This window comes from Sceloporus undulatus, chromosome 4 (assembly GCF_019175285.1).
Source record: "Sceloporus undulatus isolate JIND9_A2432 ecotype Alabama chromosome 4, SceUnd_v1.1, whole genome shotgun sequence".
In the NCBI taxonomy this organism is placed as follows: Eukaryota; Metazoa; Chordata; class Lepidosauria; order Squamata; family Phrynosomatidae; genus Sceloporus; species Sceloporus undulatus.
In genome coordinates, this window is record NC_056525.1 from 28,364,540 (window position 1) to 28,385,170 (window position 20,631).

Consider the following 20,631-nt stretch of genomic DNA (forward strand, 5'->3'; position numbering starts at 1 on the left):
ATTATTATTATTATTATTATTATTATTATTATTATTATTATTATTATTATGTATAGTTTGCCACAACTTGCAGTAACTTCAGTCCATTTGTCATTTCCCCATTGTCTCCTCACAACATAAATGAGGATAATTAATATGTATCATCATTACAAAATACCTGTACCTGGTAGTCTATAAATTGCTCGGCCAGATTTGTTAACTTTATGACAAAGGTTTGCTTCTTCATGCTTAAAAATTAAAATTCTGTTCTGGAAAATCTTGAGCTGAAGGTCTTGTGCTGTTTGGGGACATGATGTCTTCATCTTATTTTCTTTTGCTGTGAAGTTTTCAGGTTTCCCCAGCCAAAGTTCAACATGCTTATCACCATACACCTCTTTGCTGGCTCACCGTTATCTGGCTGTCAGCTCATCCTAATAACTTGGATATTATGTCCTGCTGCTCTTTGGTATGTTTATGTCTGTAGAGAGAACAAGTGGGGTGGGGGAGAGAGACATGTTGCCAATGTAGGTTTTTTCCTAACACTACTTGGATATAATTGTGGGGACTATGATGATGACCACTTGCCCTTTAAACTCTATCCTTTTTGCTAGGAAGCATTCTTCCTCAGAGGGGTACATACTCCTCCTTTACAGGGCTATAGTACCAGTGCTTCTAGACAGCTTTTAGAAGTACTATTAGCTTCTGGAGGAAGATATTCAGGCTTTGTGGGGGTTAGTTTTTACTGCTAGATGAAATGCCAATATCAATCATGAAGATGCAAACACAAATGAAGAGGGTTGTATTATGACCTGTGGTCACTGCATTCCCCATCGCTGCATTAAACAACTGGAGGAAGGGCCATCATCAGCTGTAGGGAAGCCACTGCCATTAGGTATATTTTCTCTCCTATCACCAGCCATTTAATTTGGTTGCAGCTGAGAGAGAGAAGAAGTCATTCCATTAGCTCAGCTGAGAAAGAAACAGCTTTAAGTACTCCTGTTCTTGGAGGGTTTCTCATTCTGGATAGTCATTGGAATGACTTTTTAAGCTAAGAACAAGTGCCGTGGGTTTTTCCCCTTCTTCCCTCCTTCAGAACTCTTTTTGCATCATGTTATTATTAATTTTTTTTAGATTGGATTCCCATTCTGAGAGCTGAACAGCTGGGTAAAAATTCTGCAAATTCAGTAAATACTAGTACACACTGGTTTCAAGGAACAGATGAAAAGCTTAGGGTGCCAAATGCCAGCCAGTTATAAAATTACAGTGTTCTTATGCATCTTGTAAAAAGATAAAGTTTATTTTAAATCATACAGAAGGATTATATTTGAACATCTTTAGAATTTGCCAGAAACTAGGAGCCAAAAGTTTAATCCCAAAATGAAATTCCTGCTGGTGTACTGAGATTCAGTTAGGAAAGATAATTCTGCACTATAGGCATGTATTATAATTTTAATTACTTGCAAAAAGCTATAAGAACCACAGGTCCAATCCAATTCATTCCTTATTCTGTTTCATAACTTACATTCTCTTTTGTTGTTCTGTGAGAGTTTATATGCTTCTTTCCTTGACAGATTTTGCCAGTCACATGCTAGATAAGGTTTAATTTATTATCTGTGATTTATTTTCTTAAAGCTTGTGTGTGTCTTTCAGAATATGACTGCTGTGATAGAACATTGTCATGTTCTGAGTGATATGGTAAATTTAACAGTATGCTTTTCATTTTCTGCAGGGAAATAACTGCAAAAGGAAAATTGGAAATCACATTATAAAGTGCAATCATAATGCTAAGACTGCTTATCATGTGGTGAGGGAATTGCTCAGAATAAATGTTTTTCATACTGAAACTGTGCTTAGTTTAATGCAGCACATTTCAGAATCAAATAGAATAAACTGATGTTGACAGATTACAATGTATGATTCCTACTCCCAATTCTATGTTATATGAGAGTGTTACAATGCACAGGGACAAGGCAGACAGTCTTGTAGGAGCAACCTTTGGCCACAATCAGGCCAGGATTGTAGTGACCATATGGCCTGCTCCCAAAGCAGGTCGCCACCACCGTCCTGAGCTGCGCAGGCCAGGATTTGATCCAAATTGACTCCAATTGATAAGTTTGCCCCCAATTCTATCATCCAAGTCATTGATAAAGATGTTGAATAGCACTGGGCTCAGGACAGAAACCTGTGGGACCCCACTAATCACTTCTCTCCAGGATGAAATGGAACCATTGTTGAGCACCCTTGGGTTCGGCTGGACAACCAATTAAAAATCCATGTAACAGTTACCTTGTCTAGTCCACAATTTACAAGCTTGTTTGCAAGAATGTCATGGGGAACTTTGTCAAAGGCCTTACTGAAATCAAGATATACTATATCCACAGCATTCCCTTCATCTACCAAGCTGGTAATTTTATCAAAGAAAGAGATAAGATTTGTCTGGCATAACTTGTTTCTCTGAAAACCGTATTGACTTTTTGTGATTATGGCATTGCCTTCTAAATGTTCACAGACTCTCTGTTTAATGATCTGCTCCAGAATCTTTCCTGGTATAGATGTCAGACTAACTGGACAATAATTGTTGGGATCCTCTTTTTTTCCCTTTTTGAAGATGGGGACAACGTTTGCCCTTCTCTAGTCTGCTGGGACTTCTCCTGTTCTCCAGGAGTTCTCAAAGTTTGTTGCCAATGGCTCCGATATTACATTAGCCAGCTCTTTTAATAATAAGAATAAAAATATTCTTGGATGTAGTTCATCAGGTCTTGGAGATTTATATTCATTTAGTTTAACCAGGTATTCATGTACTACCTCTTTACTTATTCTTTGCTGAATTTCCCCTATTCTGTCCCCTGTTACAGTTTCCTCAGGTTGAGCACCCTTTGCCTTTTCTGAGAAGACTGAAGCAAAGAAAGTGTTGAGTAATTCTGCCTTTTCTCTGTTCTCTATTAACATTTCGCCATCTTCTCCTTGCAGTGGCCCTACCATTTCCTTCTTCTTCTTTTTGCTGCGGACATATCCAAAAAAGCCATTTTATTGTTCTTAACCTCTCTAAATGTAAATGCTTGTCTGGAGAGTGAGCTTGAGACATGCATAGCTCATTAACACACCTATACCTATTGTTTGAACTGAAGCATGCAAGGACTGTAAATATAATCCATATATTTCAAAGCAATCTGCACATGGCTAAACATTTTCTGTACATGGCTAAAATTGTATATTTATTGTTGTTGTTGCTGTGTACCTTCAAGTTGTTTCTGACTTATGGTGACCCTAAGATTAACCTATCATGGGGTTTTCTTGGCAAGATTAGTTCAGAGGAGGTTTGCCATTGCCTTCCCTTGAGACTGAAAACCTTGCCCAGGTTCACCCAGTGGGTTTAATGGCTGAATAGGGAATTGAACCCTGGTCTCCAGAGTCACAGTCCAACACCCAAACCATTACGCCACACTGGCTCATGTATATGTACACACATATGTGTATGTGGATTGTTGTACCCAAGAATCTGAACTGAAACTGCAAGCGACAACAAAAACAATAAGCCTCCCCACTTTGCTACCTGGTAAAATGGAAAAATTGAAGGCAGGAGAAAAAAGCTGTGGATATTTGATATTCCATTAGTGCTCTCATATCTTTTCAAGATTATCAAGGTTTGGGCAGCCCATGTGGCTAACAGGCATGATGTATGTGCTACATAACTTTTGCTGCAGTCAAAGCGGCATCCTTCCTGTGAAGAATGTATGTTTACTAAATATATTACCAATTTAGTTAGATTTCCAGTTAGCAAACTCATTTTTCAATGTTATTATCCTACTCGCCACTTTCCTTCAAATATTTTGCTTTAGAGACAGAAAAAGACTTCTCAATAAATATATAGGCGTGTTACAGACTGCCCCTTTGGGGTGGCCTGTAGGCGCGCCTTTCCCCGGTGTATCGGGGCCTCAGTGGCCAGAATGGCAGCTGCTGAGGCCCCGATCCGCCGCTTTCCGGGCCCTGGGGAAGCGGCAAAAGGCCGCTTCCCCGCAGCCTGGAAAGGGGTGTCCTTGGGGCTTCAAGCGGTGGGGAGGAGGAGAAAGGGCCCTTTCTCCCTTGCGTAGCTGCGCCCAGGCTGCGCCCAGTGATGCAAACCAGGAAGGAGCTCCGTTTCGGAGCTCCTTCCTGCTCCGCGGAAAGGGCGCGTTAAGCACCCTTGTGCGGAGCGATGGTGTCACGTCCGTGCCGCCTCGTTTGGAGGTGGCGCGTTCATGACGCCATCATGGTGGCGGCCGTGTGGAACGGCCGCCACCATTTTGTGCGCGCAGAGCGCATACTAGGGTTGGGGGTTGCGGAAGCACCGCCCCTTCCTAACCCTAGTACTCGCTCTGCGCGTACTTTAATGGCTGTCTGTAACCCGCCATACATTAATTAAAATAGTCCCTTCCTTTAAAAACAAATAGTTTGCAGATATACACACTTGTGTGAAAATAAGGTAACAACTCAGTATGTTTCACTTTTCATTGAATGTTGAAGGCAAACATTAATAACAGAGAATGAAAGCAGAGGTGTCAGTTGCATAAAAACTTTGAAATTTGGTTCTAGTTTCATTCAGTTGTATGCCAGACTATCCCCTGATCTTTCAAGAGAAAGAAAAGACCCAAACTCAAAACAAAATAGGAGCTTCAAGATTACCATACAGTTGCTAAGGGGGGCAGGGGATACTCAAAATAAATCCTATGAACATGAATTCAGTACTGTACTAAGAGAAATTTAACCTATATCACGGTCATGTTGAAAATTGTCACCAAAGCAATTTCCTTCCAGCAGTTCCATCACTTGGAGGGTGCAGAGGGTATGGACTGCATGAGGTGACACCCTAAGGATTGTGTGTGTGACACCACTGCACCTCAAACACCTACCTTTTGGCAGATATGGGCTGTGGCATTCACCTGCTTCCCTTTAAAATGTTTTAAGAGATGGTGGGAGTGGGGTGAAGCTCAGTGGGAGGAAAAAGGAGAGGCCCCAGAATTTTTTAAAATTAAAATGTTAAAATTCAAAATTTTAATTTTTTAATTTAAAAATGATTTTAAAAAACCCTTTTAAAATTTTATTTAAAAACATTACATTTCACTATCTATATGTAAATACATTTAGGTTGTGTGTGATATTATAATTTCAAGGCATACTTTTAATTTTGCTAGTTGCTTATATCACAACTATTAGCATTACATTCAGTGGCTTATGGGAATTACGATTTACAAGTAACATTAGTGCAAAAAAGCTTTGCTGACAAAGGTAGGGTGTGAAATGGAAGGAGGTCTGTGTGTGTGTGTGTGTGGAGGGGGGTAACTGCACCAGATGACACCAACTTTAGGGATGACACTGCCTTCCAACATCATATTCCATCAGTTGTAATTTTTGTACTGCAAAAGAAAAAAGAGATCATTAATGTGTACATTGCTAGTTTTCAATATATACACTTCAAACAAAAGATCCACACACTCTGTGGGAAACAGTTTATAATCCTCATATTTTCAAGGGAAAGAGTAAGATAATGACTGGAATTCTGTTGGTTAATTCTCAGCAGAGTAGACCCATTCAGTCATTTGAATGGTGATTCAGCACAAAAGTAAATCTCATTGATGTACTAGTTCTATTCAGAACTAACAATAGGAACTACGAGGTAGTATGTGACATAAAACTACTAGAGTGTGCTGTCCATGAAGACAGCAATCTCCTTGTCAGCCTTTTGCCAATATGACATTCCAGTATGGTCATATGAATTGGCAACAAATCTGTTTCTTTCGTAAGGCTGTATATAAATATATTTGTAGTCTTGCGTTGTTATGCAATTGCAAGTCAGACTTAAATGGATGTTTATCACTGAGTGCTATAGCTCATCCTGTGTTCATTGTGCACCAATAAATTTTCAAGACAGCTATTTAATGTTACTCATTAGCATTTATTTAATAACACTCTGCAACAGTGATATTTTCCCTGGGGGTAGTGCAAATTGAATCAGCCATATAAACATGCAAATTATTGTTATTGTTGGTTTTATATGCTTAAGTGTTAACATTTTACTGAATTGAGTTCCAAATATAATCTATGCTAGCTGCTTCCTGAGCATCCTATTAAAAGAAAATTGCTATCCTTAAACAGTTGGCAGTTCAGTGTAAATTCTTCACAGCTTGAGTATCTCTTATCCAAAATGCTTGGGACCATAAGTTTTTCAAAAATTTGATTTTTTAAAAATTATTTTTGGAATACAATAGTGTAGTACATACTGTATTTGTGAGGCAGGAGAGAGATGCACGAATCTGAGAAATGGAGAGAATTCAAGTGTAGTGCTTGGCATGAATCTGTGCTTCCCACCATTTCACAGATCCTCTCTCCAGCCACGTCTCTTTCCAGCTTTCCATTTCTTGTGTTTTTCTCCAGCCTCCTGTCTCTCTCCAGCCCCACTGAAGAGGAAAAAAAAATACAGTACAGATCTCTGGGGAGCCTGTCAGCTGTTTAATTCCACTTTGTGAACAAATGAGCAGGAGCACCACTTCTCAAAGTGTCACGTCAGAACACACAATGTTTCAGGTTTTAGAGCATTTTGAATTGTGGATTTTCAGATAAAGGATACTCAACCTGTATTAGTGTTTTGTAGGGATGTGGTGGCTCAGCGGTTAAGATGCTGACTCTTGACAATTGCAAGATTGGTGGGTCAGCACTGCATGACAGAGTGAGATCCCATCACTAGCCAACCTAGCAGTTCTGCCAACTTAGCAGTTTGAAAGCATGTAAAAGTGCAAGTAGATAAAATAGAACCCCCCTTGGTGGAAAGGTAACAGTGGACTTTTCCACATGAGAGGCAAGCGTTAATAAAATGTCATTAAAATGTTGTAATAGCATGATCAGGGGGAAGATTTTCACACCCCCACACTCCTCTCCAGTTCATATCCTTTGCGTAAACTGTAATGGATGCATCATTGGGTAATGACGGAAACTCTCATTACAATTTACGCACAGGCCTTGAACAGGAGAAGTGTGTGGGAGATGTGATAATCTTCCCTCAGGTGTGCTACTACCACATTTTAATCACGTTTTATTAACCCTTGTCTACTCCATGTGAAAGATTTCAGTGTTCTATGCAGTTATGCTGGTTACATGATCACAGAGTTATCTTTGACAATGCCGGCTCTTCCACTTAGTAGATGAGCATTACCCTTACAGTCAGACACGACATAACCTTGTCAAAGTATTGTGAATTCAGCAGTCAGTATTCTGGTACCAGACTTATCTCCAGCCTATTGGCATGTGTGGCAACCACCAGCAAACTTTGCAGTAAGAAGACTGTTGTATTTAACATCAGAAACCAAAGGGCCAGGAATAGGTGGCCTGCAGAGTTAAGCAACACCTAACACAGATAGCCAAGTGACATCCTCTCTCCCTATATTTATTTCCTGCCTTTTTCCTGGACAGGGATTTGTCTCCTATACAGTATTTGGTAGTTTTTATAAATAGGCCATCTCACATGGTCAAAAATATATACTTAACTACCATTTTATTTGGTCCAATTAAATAAATGGGTTTACTGTAGGAGGTGACTCACTTGTATTTTATAGGGACACTCCGCTGTTTGAACGGTTGCTAACGGGCAGTCCTGTATTTGAAGATATTTTCTCTTTGAAGAGTTAGTTTAAAGATAAAGAACTCTTAAGAAGGGAGTTCAAAGACCCTGAAGTCACCTATCAACAGCACCTGAAGAGCAAACTGAGCAGCCACATGGTCACCTGGTCACACTTCCCCATTTAAATTAAAGTAATTATATCTAAATTTGCATCTATGCAATTAGCAGTGTGCAAATTTTATGCAAATTGTTGGCCTCTCCTTTGATTATGTATTCATTTTTTCTCTCCCTCTCCCTCTCCCTCTCCAATGCTTAAGTGGCTACTCTGCTTTCCTATAACAGGCTACTATAATAGGAAGTGTGATTTCAACTACTCCCCCCCCCCCCGCCAGCTATATTCTCCGTGAAATATGTTGGCAACAAATGTGTCCTATAAGAATGAAGAATATTCTTATAAAACTAAAATGAGAGCTGCAAAATAAGATGACAGTATTTTTATTGGATTGGTTTTGGTGAAAGATTTCATACACTCATTAACAAATGTTTGTTCCATAAAAAGTTTTGTTTTATTCCCTGGGAGCATCATGGCAATAGCAACTAAAACAATCAAAAATTCCCAGGTCCACAGAAGATGAGTTCACAAACAGCAGGAGCCGTTAAAACCCAGACTTGTCAATTGCAATGTACTGTACAGTTCAAAAGCAGTGCACAATGCTGGCCAGGGATGGGGGGTGGAGGGCAACCCACAGCTGAAAACCTTATTTTGGCCAATTACATGTTTTTCCTTTTCAAGTGAAAAACCTTTTATGCAAGCTATAAAATCTGCAGACTAAAGCAAGGATTAGGTGAATCCTTAAATTAACATTATTGGGCTGAGGTGAAGGGAAGAAGCATTCTTATAACATGAAGGAATGTGGAATAGCTGTGGAAAATCAGGGGAACGGAGTTATTTAGCTGAATCCAACTTAACATTATCCATCTGTAAATGGTGATAATTTTTTTAAAAAATCCTGTATAGACAGGAACCTGTTTCTGCCATTTTTGTTGTTGTATGTGAGATTATAATTCAGTAAACCACAATCCTAAAAATACTTGTTCCTAATTATATTGGTAAGCAAGTACAATTATGCCATACATCACTCCCATGATGAGGTTAAGGTCCTTGTGGGTTTCTCACAGGCATCTATCCCATTGATCGCTTTAGGGATAGAATGCTGGACAAAAATCCACAAAACACATCATACAAGCTTTCAAAGCTTCACTGGCTTCTTCTTCAGGCAGAATGAACAGCCTAAACCAGTCTTGTTTTTGGTCTGATTCTACATGGTTCTTCTTATGTTTTTCTACTTGTTAGGACCAAAGACATAGTAGAACAGTAACAAAGTACTTTTACTAGTCATCTAAAAGAAAGAATTCTGTAAGGTGGTTTAACACAAACCTGTACCAACAATTGGCTAAATGTAGTTGTTTATTCTAACAAAAGAAAACATATTTAATCAATTGCTGAACATACGTCAACACTGACATAAATTCTATTTGTTCAATGGATGGTTTTTTGTGGGTTTTTCGGGCTATGTGGCCATGTTCTAGAAAATTTTCTTCCTGATGTTTCGCCAGCATCTGTGACTGGCATCTTCAGAGAATGGGTTCAATGGACCTAATCTAGCTGAGATTAGTGAATGGATCTGGGTCCAGTATTCCTTTCTCTACATAGCTCCTAAAGACACAAATGCCCTCTTGTATTTACTTGTGCATTTAATTCTTTTTTATTCTATTCTAGAGTCCAAACAGTTCCCAGTGGCTTGCTGTTGAACTAAAAGGAAAAAAAATTGCACTTAGTATACAGTCTATAAGGAAGGACACAAAAAGAAGGGGGCTGGACAGTGGGGGAGCAAAATCTGGTTCTTCAAATTACCATTCTTACAATGCTGAGCAGAAACTGAAGGAACAGTAGGCCATGACATCAGTTTCTGTAACCTTCAGCCAGTCTGACCGAGTAGATCTGTTTGTAGGTGATCACTAGGATTGCCTGGTGAAATAAGGGGCAGGACTTCCATCCCTTTAAAGGCTGTGCAGGAGAGGTTGTATGTGACAAACAGCACCTGCTGAAATCCCCTTTTCTGCACAACCATTAACGGGACAAGAGCCACCAGTTGCTTCTTTTTATGTACTATATTTGAGCTCAGCCATGAAACCCACTGGTGACCTTGGGCAAGTCATATGCTGTCAGCCTTAGGGGAAGGCAATGGCAAACCTCCTCTGAACAAATCTTGCCATGAAAACCACATTATAGGTTTGGTTCACCTTAGGGCCGCCATAAGTCAGAAATGACTTGAAGGCAAACAACAGCAATGTTTAATAACCCATAGATTGGATTAGAATTCAAAATGACTTTAAGACAGTGGTTCCCAACCTGTGGGTCGGGACCCCTTCGGGGGTCGAACGACCCTTTCACGGGGTCGCCTAAGACCAACGGAAAACACATATTTACATGTAGCAATGAAAATAATTGTATAGTTGGGGGTTGCCACAACATGAGGAACTGTATTAAAGAGTTGCGGCATTAGAAAGGTTGGGAACCACTGCTTTAAGAGATTAGAATGTTTTGTGTCTGTGTGATGTGTAATAGAGATGTTGCACCTTCCCCTTTATTATTTATTTATTTATTTATTTATTTATATAGCGCTGTAGATTTACACAGCGCTGTACATACAAACAATAAAATCGATAAAAATGAAACCTGCCAATGGCATACATTCTACAAAATACGTATAAAACCATAGATAATAACACAAGATAGAATTAGATAAAAAAAATCAGACAACAAATTAAAAAGATCAAATCTCAAACCAAATATCATATCTCAGATAACAATCGGATAAACAATCACACAATGCCTGGGAATGCTTTCCTGAACAATATAGTCTTCAACTCAGTTTTGAAACTGATTCAAGAAGTGATAAGCCACACTTGTGGGGGAAGTAGGTTCCAGGAGTGAGGGGCATCAAGTGAGAAGGGACAAATCTGGGACAGGGCAGTGGAAATCCTAGGCTGGGACAGCAGACCTTGACTACCAGAACGGAGGGTACGAGTGGGAATGTGAGGAGAAAGACATTCTATTGCAACTGGATCTGTGCAATCATACTGTGTGTTTATAAACAGACCAAAGAGACCTGAGTTAAAATCCCTAGATTGTGTGGTCTTGCATCAGTCACTATAGGTTTGTGCAGTCATTTGCCTGCCACACAAAATGAGACTAAAGTGGGGTGAGATGTGAATGAGCAAACACACTGCTGTTATGCACCTTCAAGTCAAATTTGATTTATGACTAGCTTCTGACAGGGTTTTTCTTTGCACATATTAATCAGAAGTTTATCATTGCCTTCCTCTTAGTCTGAGAAAGTGTGACCTGCCCAAGATCACGCAGTGGGTTTCCATGGCTGATTGGATAGCTGAACCCTGGTCTCCTGAGGTTGTACTCTTAACTGCTAAACCACTACACTATGGTGGGTTTCGAGCACACATAGGCACCTTAACTATTCCTTTTCTCTCCAGCTATAATATACACCTTTGCATCTAAATACTCTGAAAGGCACCAGACCCCATCGACTCTTAGAAGTTAAGCAGGGTCAGGTCTGGTTAGTACTTGGATGGGAGACCACCAATGAATACCAGATTCTGTAGGCTATATTTCAGAGGAAGGAACTGGCAAAACCAACTCTGGGGATTCTTTGTCTACGAAAACCCCATCAAATTCATAGGGTTGCCATAAGTCAACAGATGACATGAACACAGACACAGACACACACACTGTAAAAATACCTGAAAAGACTGTCTGCACTTACTGTCTTGCTACTTGTGAATGGCAACACTGCTTGTATTGTACAAAAATATATATCTGGGAGTGCAAGCATACATGGAGGAGTGCGTATTTCATGCACATGTTCAGTCCCTATTTCCTACCAGGAAAATACCTGTCACCCTGAACTCCCTGGAGAAAGACAATAAAATAAAGTTTTTTTTAAATGGAGAGTGCATAGTACTTCTCTCACAAACCTGATGTTAAGAACTTTCTCTAAGTTTAGAAAAATTCCAAAATGAACACATATTTTTGCTGGCACTAGACAATTTCTGACACTGATGACAGCAATTTAGCAACCCTAATGGATTCTCAGGGCAAAGCTGCTGCACACAGTCTTGACATTGCTTCTAATTTTGGAACCAACAATCTGAAAAAGGCTTTAAAAAGCAAAAACAAGGAGTAAGAGAGCTACTCCACAGCAACGTTAACAGAAAAGGTATCCACATGAAATGTAGCTTAAAGACTGCTCAGAAAGCAACTTATTGATTGAGTGGCTTTCTTCATGAACCATTATTTCCTAAGTTCCAAGTTCAGTTATTTTGGATCTCTTCCACCTCCACCCCACTTTCTCCAGATACAGTTGTCCAAATATACAAGTGCTTTAGAAGATACACCTTTCTGGTTCAGTCACAGGACAGAGTGCAGTTTTGGGTGTATGGCTCTTGAAGAAATGGAAGCAAAATGAAGTGATTCCATTTGATGTTATGCCAAAATCTCTAGTGAGGTTAAGTGAAAATATGCGTATCTGTCTAGTGTTTGCTTTTTTAACTTGAGGCAAAGAGAAAAGAAAGAGAGAATTTGATTTTAATGCTGCTGTATCACTGAGAATGCAACACAAAGTTAAATGAAACCAACATCTTAAGGAAGTGAACAATTAAAACTGTTTAATCAGACCTGTTCTTCAAAGATCACTCATCTACCTCCTCCTTGCTTGAGTCTGCAGTGTAAGTGCACTCCACACATTTCTGAAATGTGGTTTCAATGCAACATTAAGGGAAAAGATAAATGTTGGGGAGGGGGGACACAAAAGCTATGTGCTCAAGCACAGGTGTGATGCCTCCATGAGGTCCCTGCTCAGAGGGTTGGCTAAATACATTTTGCTGCCTCAGGCAGAGCAAGGAATAGTACTGCCCCCTCCCAGAACATGGTACATAATGCGTAAACTCAGCCAAGGTATTTTGGCACATGAAGAAAAATATCCTACAAGTACCTCCCTCCCTGCCGCTAACAATGTAATAAAATCAAATTAAAACCAAATACCTTCTGTATCTAATGGCAAGCAGCCCCTCAGTGTTGGTAAAGTATAGAATCATAGAGTTGGAAGAGACCACAAAGGCCATCCAGTCCAATCCCCTGTCATGCAGGAACTTACAATCAAAGCATCCCTGGCAGATGGCCATCTGTATAGTTCTACAGATTACTTGTATTACCCAACAAAAATATTTTTACTTGGCTCCTGAAAAATGGCAGCATCTTTGGGGAAGGCATTCCAAAATCAAGTCGATACTGCAAAGAAAGTCGTCTTCGCTTAGCTGAATGATTTACTCTGATGATACTGTTTCTTGTTCTTAGAATTGCATAGACATACTTTAATGAAGATACAGTCAGCTAAAATAGTATGCAGGGGGTTAGAAGTAGCATATATAGGAGATAAGCTGCCATTTCCAAAGCCTTTTGGCTGACTTGGGTCACCCTGGAGCAAGTAATGGACCAAATTCAGTGGCCTCTCATAGGACTAAAGGGACTTTGGATCCAATGAATCCAAGGCCATATCTGGATTGCCATTTCAGAGCCTACCACTGGCAGAAACACAGCGTTCAGTTTAGCAGAGTTTCTCTTGACCAGTTGAAGATCATTTCTACCACATCCTAAGTCCCCTTAGAAAACTGTATAAGGGAGTTAGATAGGTTTGCTTTGTAACAAACCAAGAAAGGAAACTCAGAAAATAACTTGGTTTCACAGCAGACGTATTTTCTTTCACTTTCTTTCTGATATCTTTCTTCTAAATCCAATAGTTACTCTCAAATAGAATTAAGACAACAATTGTTGTTGTGTGCCTTCAAGTCATTTCCAACTTATGATGGGGCTAAGGTATATAGGTATCATAGGGTTTTCTTGGCAAGATTTGTTCAGAGGAGGTTTGCCATTGCCTTCCTTTGAGGCTGAAAGAATGTGATTTGCCCAAGGCCACCCAGTCAATTTAATGGCTGAGTTGGGAATTGAACCCTGATCTCCAGGGTTTGATTTTATTCATAGAATCATAGAGTTGGAAAGGGCCTCCTAGAGGAGGCAGCTGCCAGGCCTCTTTTTGAAGACATCCAAAGACCCACCACTAATCTAGGTAATTGGTTCCATTGCTGAACCACTCTTATTGTCAAGATGTTCCTTCTAATCTTCATTCAGAATCTACTGTCCTGTAATTTCAAATCATTAGATCGCACCCTATTCTTGAGGTATTTAAAACATGTGATCATGTTTTCTCTTCACCAAGCCAAACATGCCTAGCTCCTCAATCTCTCCTCATATATTTTTTCTCCATACCTGTTATCAACCTCATTGTCTTTCTCTGAACCTGCTCCAATTTATCTATATTTTCCTTAAAATGAGGCACCCAGAACTCTAGTGCTACAGACGAGTGCAGAAGATAAGCAGACTATTATAAAAACTATGATTTTATAAATGCAAGCTAAAATAGTATTTGGCTTCTTTGTTGTAGCACCAACTGCTGGCTCATGTAGATCATGTTGTGATCAACAATAATCCTAGGGTCCTTTTCACTTGTACTACTGCTAAGTTTTCCCTCCTTCCTATATCTGAGCATTTGGTTTTTGTAGCCTAAATACAGAATTTTGCATTTATTCCTTAAATTTGATTTTATTGATTTCAGCCTAGTTTTCTAGTTTAGCAATAGCAATAGCAATAGTGTTTACATTCTATACTGCTTCATAGTGAACTCAGCACTCTCTAAGCAGTTTACCATGTGTAATCCAATTGCCCCCAACAGGGTGGGTACCCACATTACTGACATATGAAGGGATAGAAAGCTGAGGCAATCTGGAGCTTTCTGGGATTAAACTCACAACGTTGTGGCTACAGTAGTGGCTTCTTTTTGGGCCCTGGAAAGAGTGCCATAGCTGCACTGCCACGGCTTGGCAGTGCTCCTTTGGTGCTGCATCGTATGGACACAGCATTGGAGGAGTGCCATGACGCCACACATCATGTGGAGTGGCACATGGCTTCACGGTGCCCTGGGGCGGAGACAGGGCATGCACCATCTGGACACGGTGCCTCATCTTAATGGCCGGTCTGAAGAGGGCCTCAGTTAAGAGTTTGTTGCAAGTAAAGTACAATTTTAAGCCTCTGTCTTACTCCGAATTCTGTAAGTAAACCAGGACCAAAGGAGACATGCACATCACACCAAACAACAGCGCACTGAGTGCGAAGTTGCCTAGGAACAGGGTTTGTGACTTCGCTAGTTCACCAAATTTACTTAACTGTGGATTGACACGTGATTGTGTTCGGAGTGTGTTTGGACTGCCAGCGATCGCGTGTGGTAACCTTTCGCGCAATAACATGAATACGCATGATTGTGTTCAGGATGACACTGGATTATACTTCCAATTTCAGTCATGTGATATCCTCCCTAGACTTGAGCCTTCTTCCTCAGGTGCAGTGTAGTGTATGTTTTGAGCATTGGGCTACGACTCTGGAGACCGGGGTTCAAATTTTGGCTCAGCCATGTAAAGCCACTGGTTAACTTTGGGTGAGTCTCATTCCCTCAGTCTCTGAGGATGGTCATGGCAAACCCCCTCTAAAGAAACTTGCCAAGAAAACCCCATGATAGACATGGATTCACCTTAGGGCCACCATATGCCAAAAACAACTTGAAGGCACACAACACTAACAACTTAGTGTTAGTGGCTGCAACTGAGCCTTGTACAGAAATACGAAGGCTCCCCTCTTTCCATGCACCACTCATTTCCATGCTCCTGTTTTGTTTTCTTTGGGGCTCCTCAGACTCCTGCCAAAGTGCCCTGGCTCCTGCTGGCATTTGGGGTGCCTCCTTTGCCTCAGGCAGAGTGGCCAGATGCCCTCCTTTTCCGCAGGATGATCAGATGTCATAACCCCATGGGAGGACAAGGCACCATGAAATGTAGGACATTCAAGAAAAATACAACACCTAAAAGCTAAACATACTCAGAAATGTAAACTCATGCTTCTTTGTTGTGCTCAAAGCGGAGGACATTTTGGAATTCCTCCTGGGCAAAAAGACTGAAATGTAGGAAACATGTCCTGGAAAAGGAGGATGTTTGGTCACCCTGGAGTCAGGCTTTGAGACGAAGAAGCAGGGCGACCAGAATGGTCCTCCTTTTCCAGGACATGTTCTACATGTCAACTTCTGTCCAGGAGGAATTTCAAAATGTCCTCCATTTTGAGCACAACCAAGAAGCATGAAAAGCATGGATTTCTATTGCCACGAGGGTTTTAAAGCTTTTCTTTGGTCAGGTCCTCCATTTTGTTCTGGAATGCCCTCCATTTGGCGGCACCTTCTCCTCCAAAATGTTTTTATTCTGGCTTTTAAAAATCATGACAGGGGCTTTTATAGGAGGTGTGTGTTTTAGTTCACTGAGGTATGTTTTTTAATGTTCATTGTACACTGTTTCAACTGGATTCTTTTCACTGTTTTTAAATTTTTGTCGTCAAGTTTTTAAAGTGTTTTTTTTTCTTCCATGGAGCTGCCTTGGGTCCCTTTCTAGGAGAAAGGAGGCCTGAAAAGGAAATCAGTCATGGCCAGCATCATCATCTGGTCACCCAGTGGTTACAGCAACAACAACAACAACGACAACTGTGTCCTGTTCTGGGCACCACAATTCCGAAAGGACATTGAGAAGCTGGAGCCATGTGTCCAAAGGAAGGCGACTAAAATGGTGAAAGGCCTGGAAACCATGAAGCCCTATGAGGAACGACTCAGGGAGCTGGGGATGTTTAGTCTGAAGAAGAGAAGGTGAAGAGGTGATATGAGAGCCCTGTTTAAATATTTGAAGGGATGTCGCATTGAGGAGGCAGCAAGCTTGTTTTCTGCTGCTCCAGAGACTAGGATCCGGAGTAATGGAGGCAAGCTCCAGGAAAAGAGATTCCATCTGAACATTAGGAGGAACTTCCTGAGAGTAAGGTGTGTTCCACTCCTTCCTCGGAGTGTAGTGGGCTCTCCTTCCTCAGAGGTCTTTAAGCAGAGGCTGGATGGCCATCTGTCAATGGGGATGCTTTGGCGGGGAGTTCCTGCATGGCAGCCTGGGGCTGGGTTGGATCAGGGCCCTCGGGGTCTCCTCTGACTCAGGGGCTCTGAAGAAGAGGCGCCCTTCTTCGCCCGAGGGCTGGCGTCCTGAGCCCCGAGGCCTCCCCGCCCTTCTGCCCGGCCCCTCCTCCGGAGGGCCGCCTCTCCTCTCCTCCTCCTTCTTCCTTGGCTGCTGCCTTCCCTGCCCTCCGCTTCCTCTCCGGAGGGTCTTCAGCCTCAAGAGGGGCTCCTGAGGAGAGAGAAGAAGAAGGAGAAGGAGAAAGAGAAGAGGAAGGAGCCTCTCCTCCTCCTCCTCCTCCGCTGCCCTTTCGGCTCCTGCCTGGGGATGGAAGGCGCCTGAAGCCCCGCCGGGGACCGAGAGGGAGCCGTCTCCTCCTGGCGGGCCATGGAAGGAGCCCAGCCGGCCCCCGAGGCAGCCCCGGCCCCGGCCCCTCCGGAGGCCCCCCGGGAGAGCGACCGCCAGCTCCGGCTTCGCCTCTGCGTCCTGAACGAGATCCTGGGCACCGAGAGGGACTACGTGGGCACCCTCCGCTTCCTCCAGTCGGTGAGCCTGGCCCTGGGCTGGAAGGGGCAGCGGGCAGCCCTCCTGGCCCCGGAGCCCCGGTTGGAGCAGGACTCTTTCTGGGCGCCAGTGGAGCTTGGGTGGGTTGGGGAGCCCTGAACCAAGGAGAGTCCTTCTTGGCCCCAGAGAGAGCCATTGGGGACCCTGGACCCCCGGTGGGTCCCTGGGGGCAAGTCTTTGGGAAAGTCCTGCCCTTGGTTTCAGTGAGTCCCTTTCTTTTATGTTTGTCCCCTTGAAGGTCCTCCATGTTGCGGGGCCTGGTCCTCCTTTGCGGCGGGTTATCTATCTCCCTCGCCCAGGCGGTCCTCCTTTTCCAGGAGCAGTCCTCCATGGCACCCTTCATGTTCCAGTTGGAGCAGGGCTAAGAAGCAGGGGTTGACCTTTCTAGGAGTGTTTTTAAGCTTCCCTTTGGACATGTCCTCCATTTCCCCTCAAATGCCCTACATTTTGCACTGCCCGGTCCTCCTTTGCGGGGAGGGCATCTGCCCAAACGTCCTCCTTTTCCAGGACCTGGCCTCCATTCCAACCTACTTTCCAGGATGAGGCATTCCAGAAGGTCCTCCATTTTTGAGCAGGACTCAGAAGCAGGAATCGATATTTCTATGAGTGTTTTTGCACTTTGATCACACCCTCCATCCTTTCATTGACGGCAATGGCTGGCCCTCCTTTGTGGAGAGGACAGGTGGGCACCCTGAGTGTGGGGTGGGCCATTGGGGCCGGGAGGACCAGGGTGACCAGAGAGGTCCTCCTTTTCCAGGACAGCCCTCCATTTCTACCTTCTGTCCAGGAGGAATTCCAAAATAGCCTCCATTTGGAGCAGGACTTAGAAACATGCATTTAGGAGTGTTTTTAGCTTTTATGTTGCAATATCCTCTATTCCTCTTGAATGTCTGCTAAGTTGCGGTGCTTTGTGCTTCTTTGATGTTAAGACACATCTGGTCACTTTGGGCTTAAAACACTAGCTATGCCAGCTTGGGCACAGGGTTGGTAATGTGGCTGCCAGGATTGCTTATGTAGAAGGGCGCTTCAGGATGCATCCACCGAAGGAGCTTTGTGAAAAAAAGGGGCACCCATTTTGCAGAAGGGCATCATCATCATCACCTGCAGGCATGAGGCACAAGAAAAGCAGCCCCAGTGCAATGAGGTCTCTGCCGGTGGGGATTGGGCACTGGCTTGCATGGCTTGGAGATGTAAGCTTACCAATAAGGGTGCTCTTTGGGATGTTTCTTGCACATTGGTTTGACCAGATCTTGGACAGAAGGGGAGCTAGGATTCTGGGTGGTACAGTTCCTCTGGTCTGGGCACAAGGAAACAGTGGGTGCTGGCATAGGAAGTTCAGCCTTCAGGACACAGTGAAGCTTTCTTTGCCTGCAAGTGGAGGTTTTGGAAGGTCGGATGTCAACACAAGAGAACACATCCATCTGAGTTAAACTCTCAGTTTTATGTTCCTGGTAGGGCAGTGGATGCTTTATGCATTTGGATATCAACTCATAGAGTTGGAAGAGACCACAGGGGCCACCCAGTCCAACCCTCCTGCCATGCAGGAACTCCCAAAAAGCACCCCCAACTGATGGCTATCCAGCCTCTGTTTAAAGACCTCCAAAGTCGATTCCACCGCTCTCCGAGGGAATGTGTTCCACTGTCGAACAGCTCTTACTGTCTTCTAGATATCTTCTAGACAGGCTTCCTGATGGGTGGCAGGTGGTACAGGATTTATCCCAAACTGAGAAAATTGACTTCTGTTACAGACTAGGTATAATGTGTTTTTTAAACCAGACCTTTCCATGTATAAAAATGTTTACACAGATGATCATTCCTGAGATAGTTCATCAGGTGCCCAAACCAGCATTCTGCAAACAGCCCTGCTAATAGTACTTGTTAATTCATGGTCATAAAAGTGTGTCCTTCCTTTGCTTTATTTATTTTTTAATCCATTGACTTTTCGGTTGATGCCTGTCTAACCATGAGGGGCTCATTAATGAAAAGTTACCAAAAAAGTCGCTCATCTGGGTAGTTCTCTTTTAATTTGCAGTTGTAACACTTCACTCATTAGCATGCCACAACACTTCTGCCTTTGCACACAACCTCTTTGTGGCTAACTCTGTCCTCACACTGTTCTAAAACCGTGAGAAGGAACACTGAGTTTTGAGCATTGCCTGTGAGCATCCATAATTGTGTTAGCTTTCTAGGGCTTCTTTGTTAGTAGCACAGTGAGCTTGAACTGGGGTAGCTCTTCTGTGAATACAACATGTCCATTCTGTGTCAACATCATATAGACTCTGGACACTAGCCAGCCTTCAGAGATCAATGCTCTAGAGTGTTTACTTATTATGCATGCACTGGTTACATCCAGACTAGACTGCCTTAATGCTATCAACATACTTTAAAGACAGTCCAGAGATGTCTACTGGTACATATTTCAGCATCCAGGATGCTTGTGGATGTTCAGTAGTGTGATCATATTGCACTGATTCGTCAGCTATTGATTAACCAGTTGCTTCCAGGCTCATTTTGCATACTGATACTAACCTTTAAGATCTTAGAGACAGCATAATGTAGTGGTTTGTGTATTTGGGGGTGGGATGGGACTTCAGGAGTCCAGGGTTCAAATCTGTGCCATGTAAACCCATTCATTGACCTCTGAGCAAGTCACACTCTCAGCCGCTGAGGAAGGCAATGGTCAACCCCCTCTGAAAAAAATACTGCCAAGAAGACCTATAAGAGTCACCATAAGTTGGAAACAACTTAAAGGCACGCAGCAAGAACAGCTAGCCTTTGAAACCCTGAATGCATTAGGACCAGGCTAGCCAAAAGACCACATAATTGGATATAAACTGTTGAGTCCTTAAGATTGGTCTCAGAAGCTTTGCGCTCTCATTTAACAGGGACATCAGTCAGGTTGGTAGGTACCAAGGACATTTTTGGTGGTGGCCCCAAACCTGTGAAATTTCTTTGTGTAAGAATATTAGTTGATCACAACTCTTACAGCTTTTAAAGTCATCCTATATATTCCACTAAGTTTTAAAAACTTTTTTCCAGATTCCCTATACATAGGATTTTGTATATGTGAAATCCTGCACTGTTTTTTTTAAATTACATTTCATTCCATTGCTTTGTTTTGTGTAATATTTTGGTATAAGTCAGGGAGAAATAACTAAAATGTTCTGTTTTCAAAACAAAGTTTCCCTAAGACTTTAATATATTTTGGTTGGCATAATCTCATTGGCATCACAATGAAATACAAGTCACTTTCCCTCTGCTTCAATTTTTCATCTATAATCTGATACCAGCTTCCTTTTGGTTTGAACTTTCTCTAACTATTCATATACTGATTCAATCAT

The 20,631-nt window shown here is 42.3% G+C and overlaps 1 protein-coding gene across 1 annotated transcript in view; it reads left to right on the forward strand.

Moving 5' to 3' along the window:
* Nucleotides 1-16,918: 16,918 nt before the first annotated feature.
* Nucleotides 16,919-20,631, forward strand: part of PREX1 (phosphatidylinositol-3,4,5-trisphosphate dependent Rac exchange factor 1) — a 323,175-nt gene continuing 319,462 nt past the window's right edge. The window contains exon 1 of the mRNA XM_042464631.1: nt 16,919-17,272. Coding sequence (XP_042320565.1) covers nt 17,114-17,272 — 159 coding nt within the window. The 5' untranslated portion in view covers nt 16,919-17,113. The remainder of the gene's footprint in view (nt 17,273-20,631) is intronic.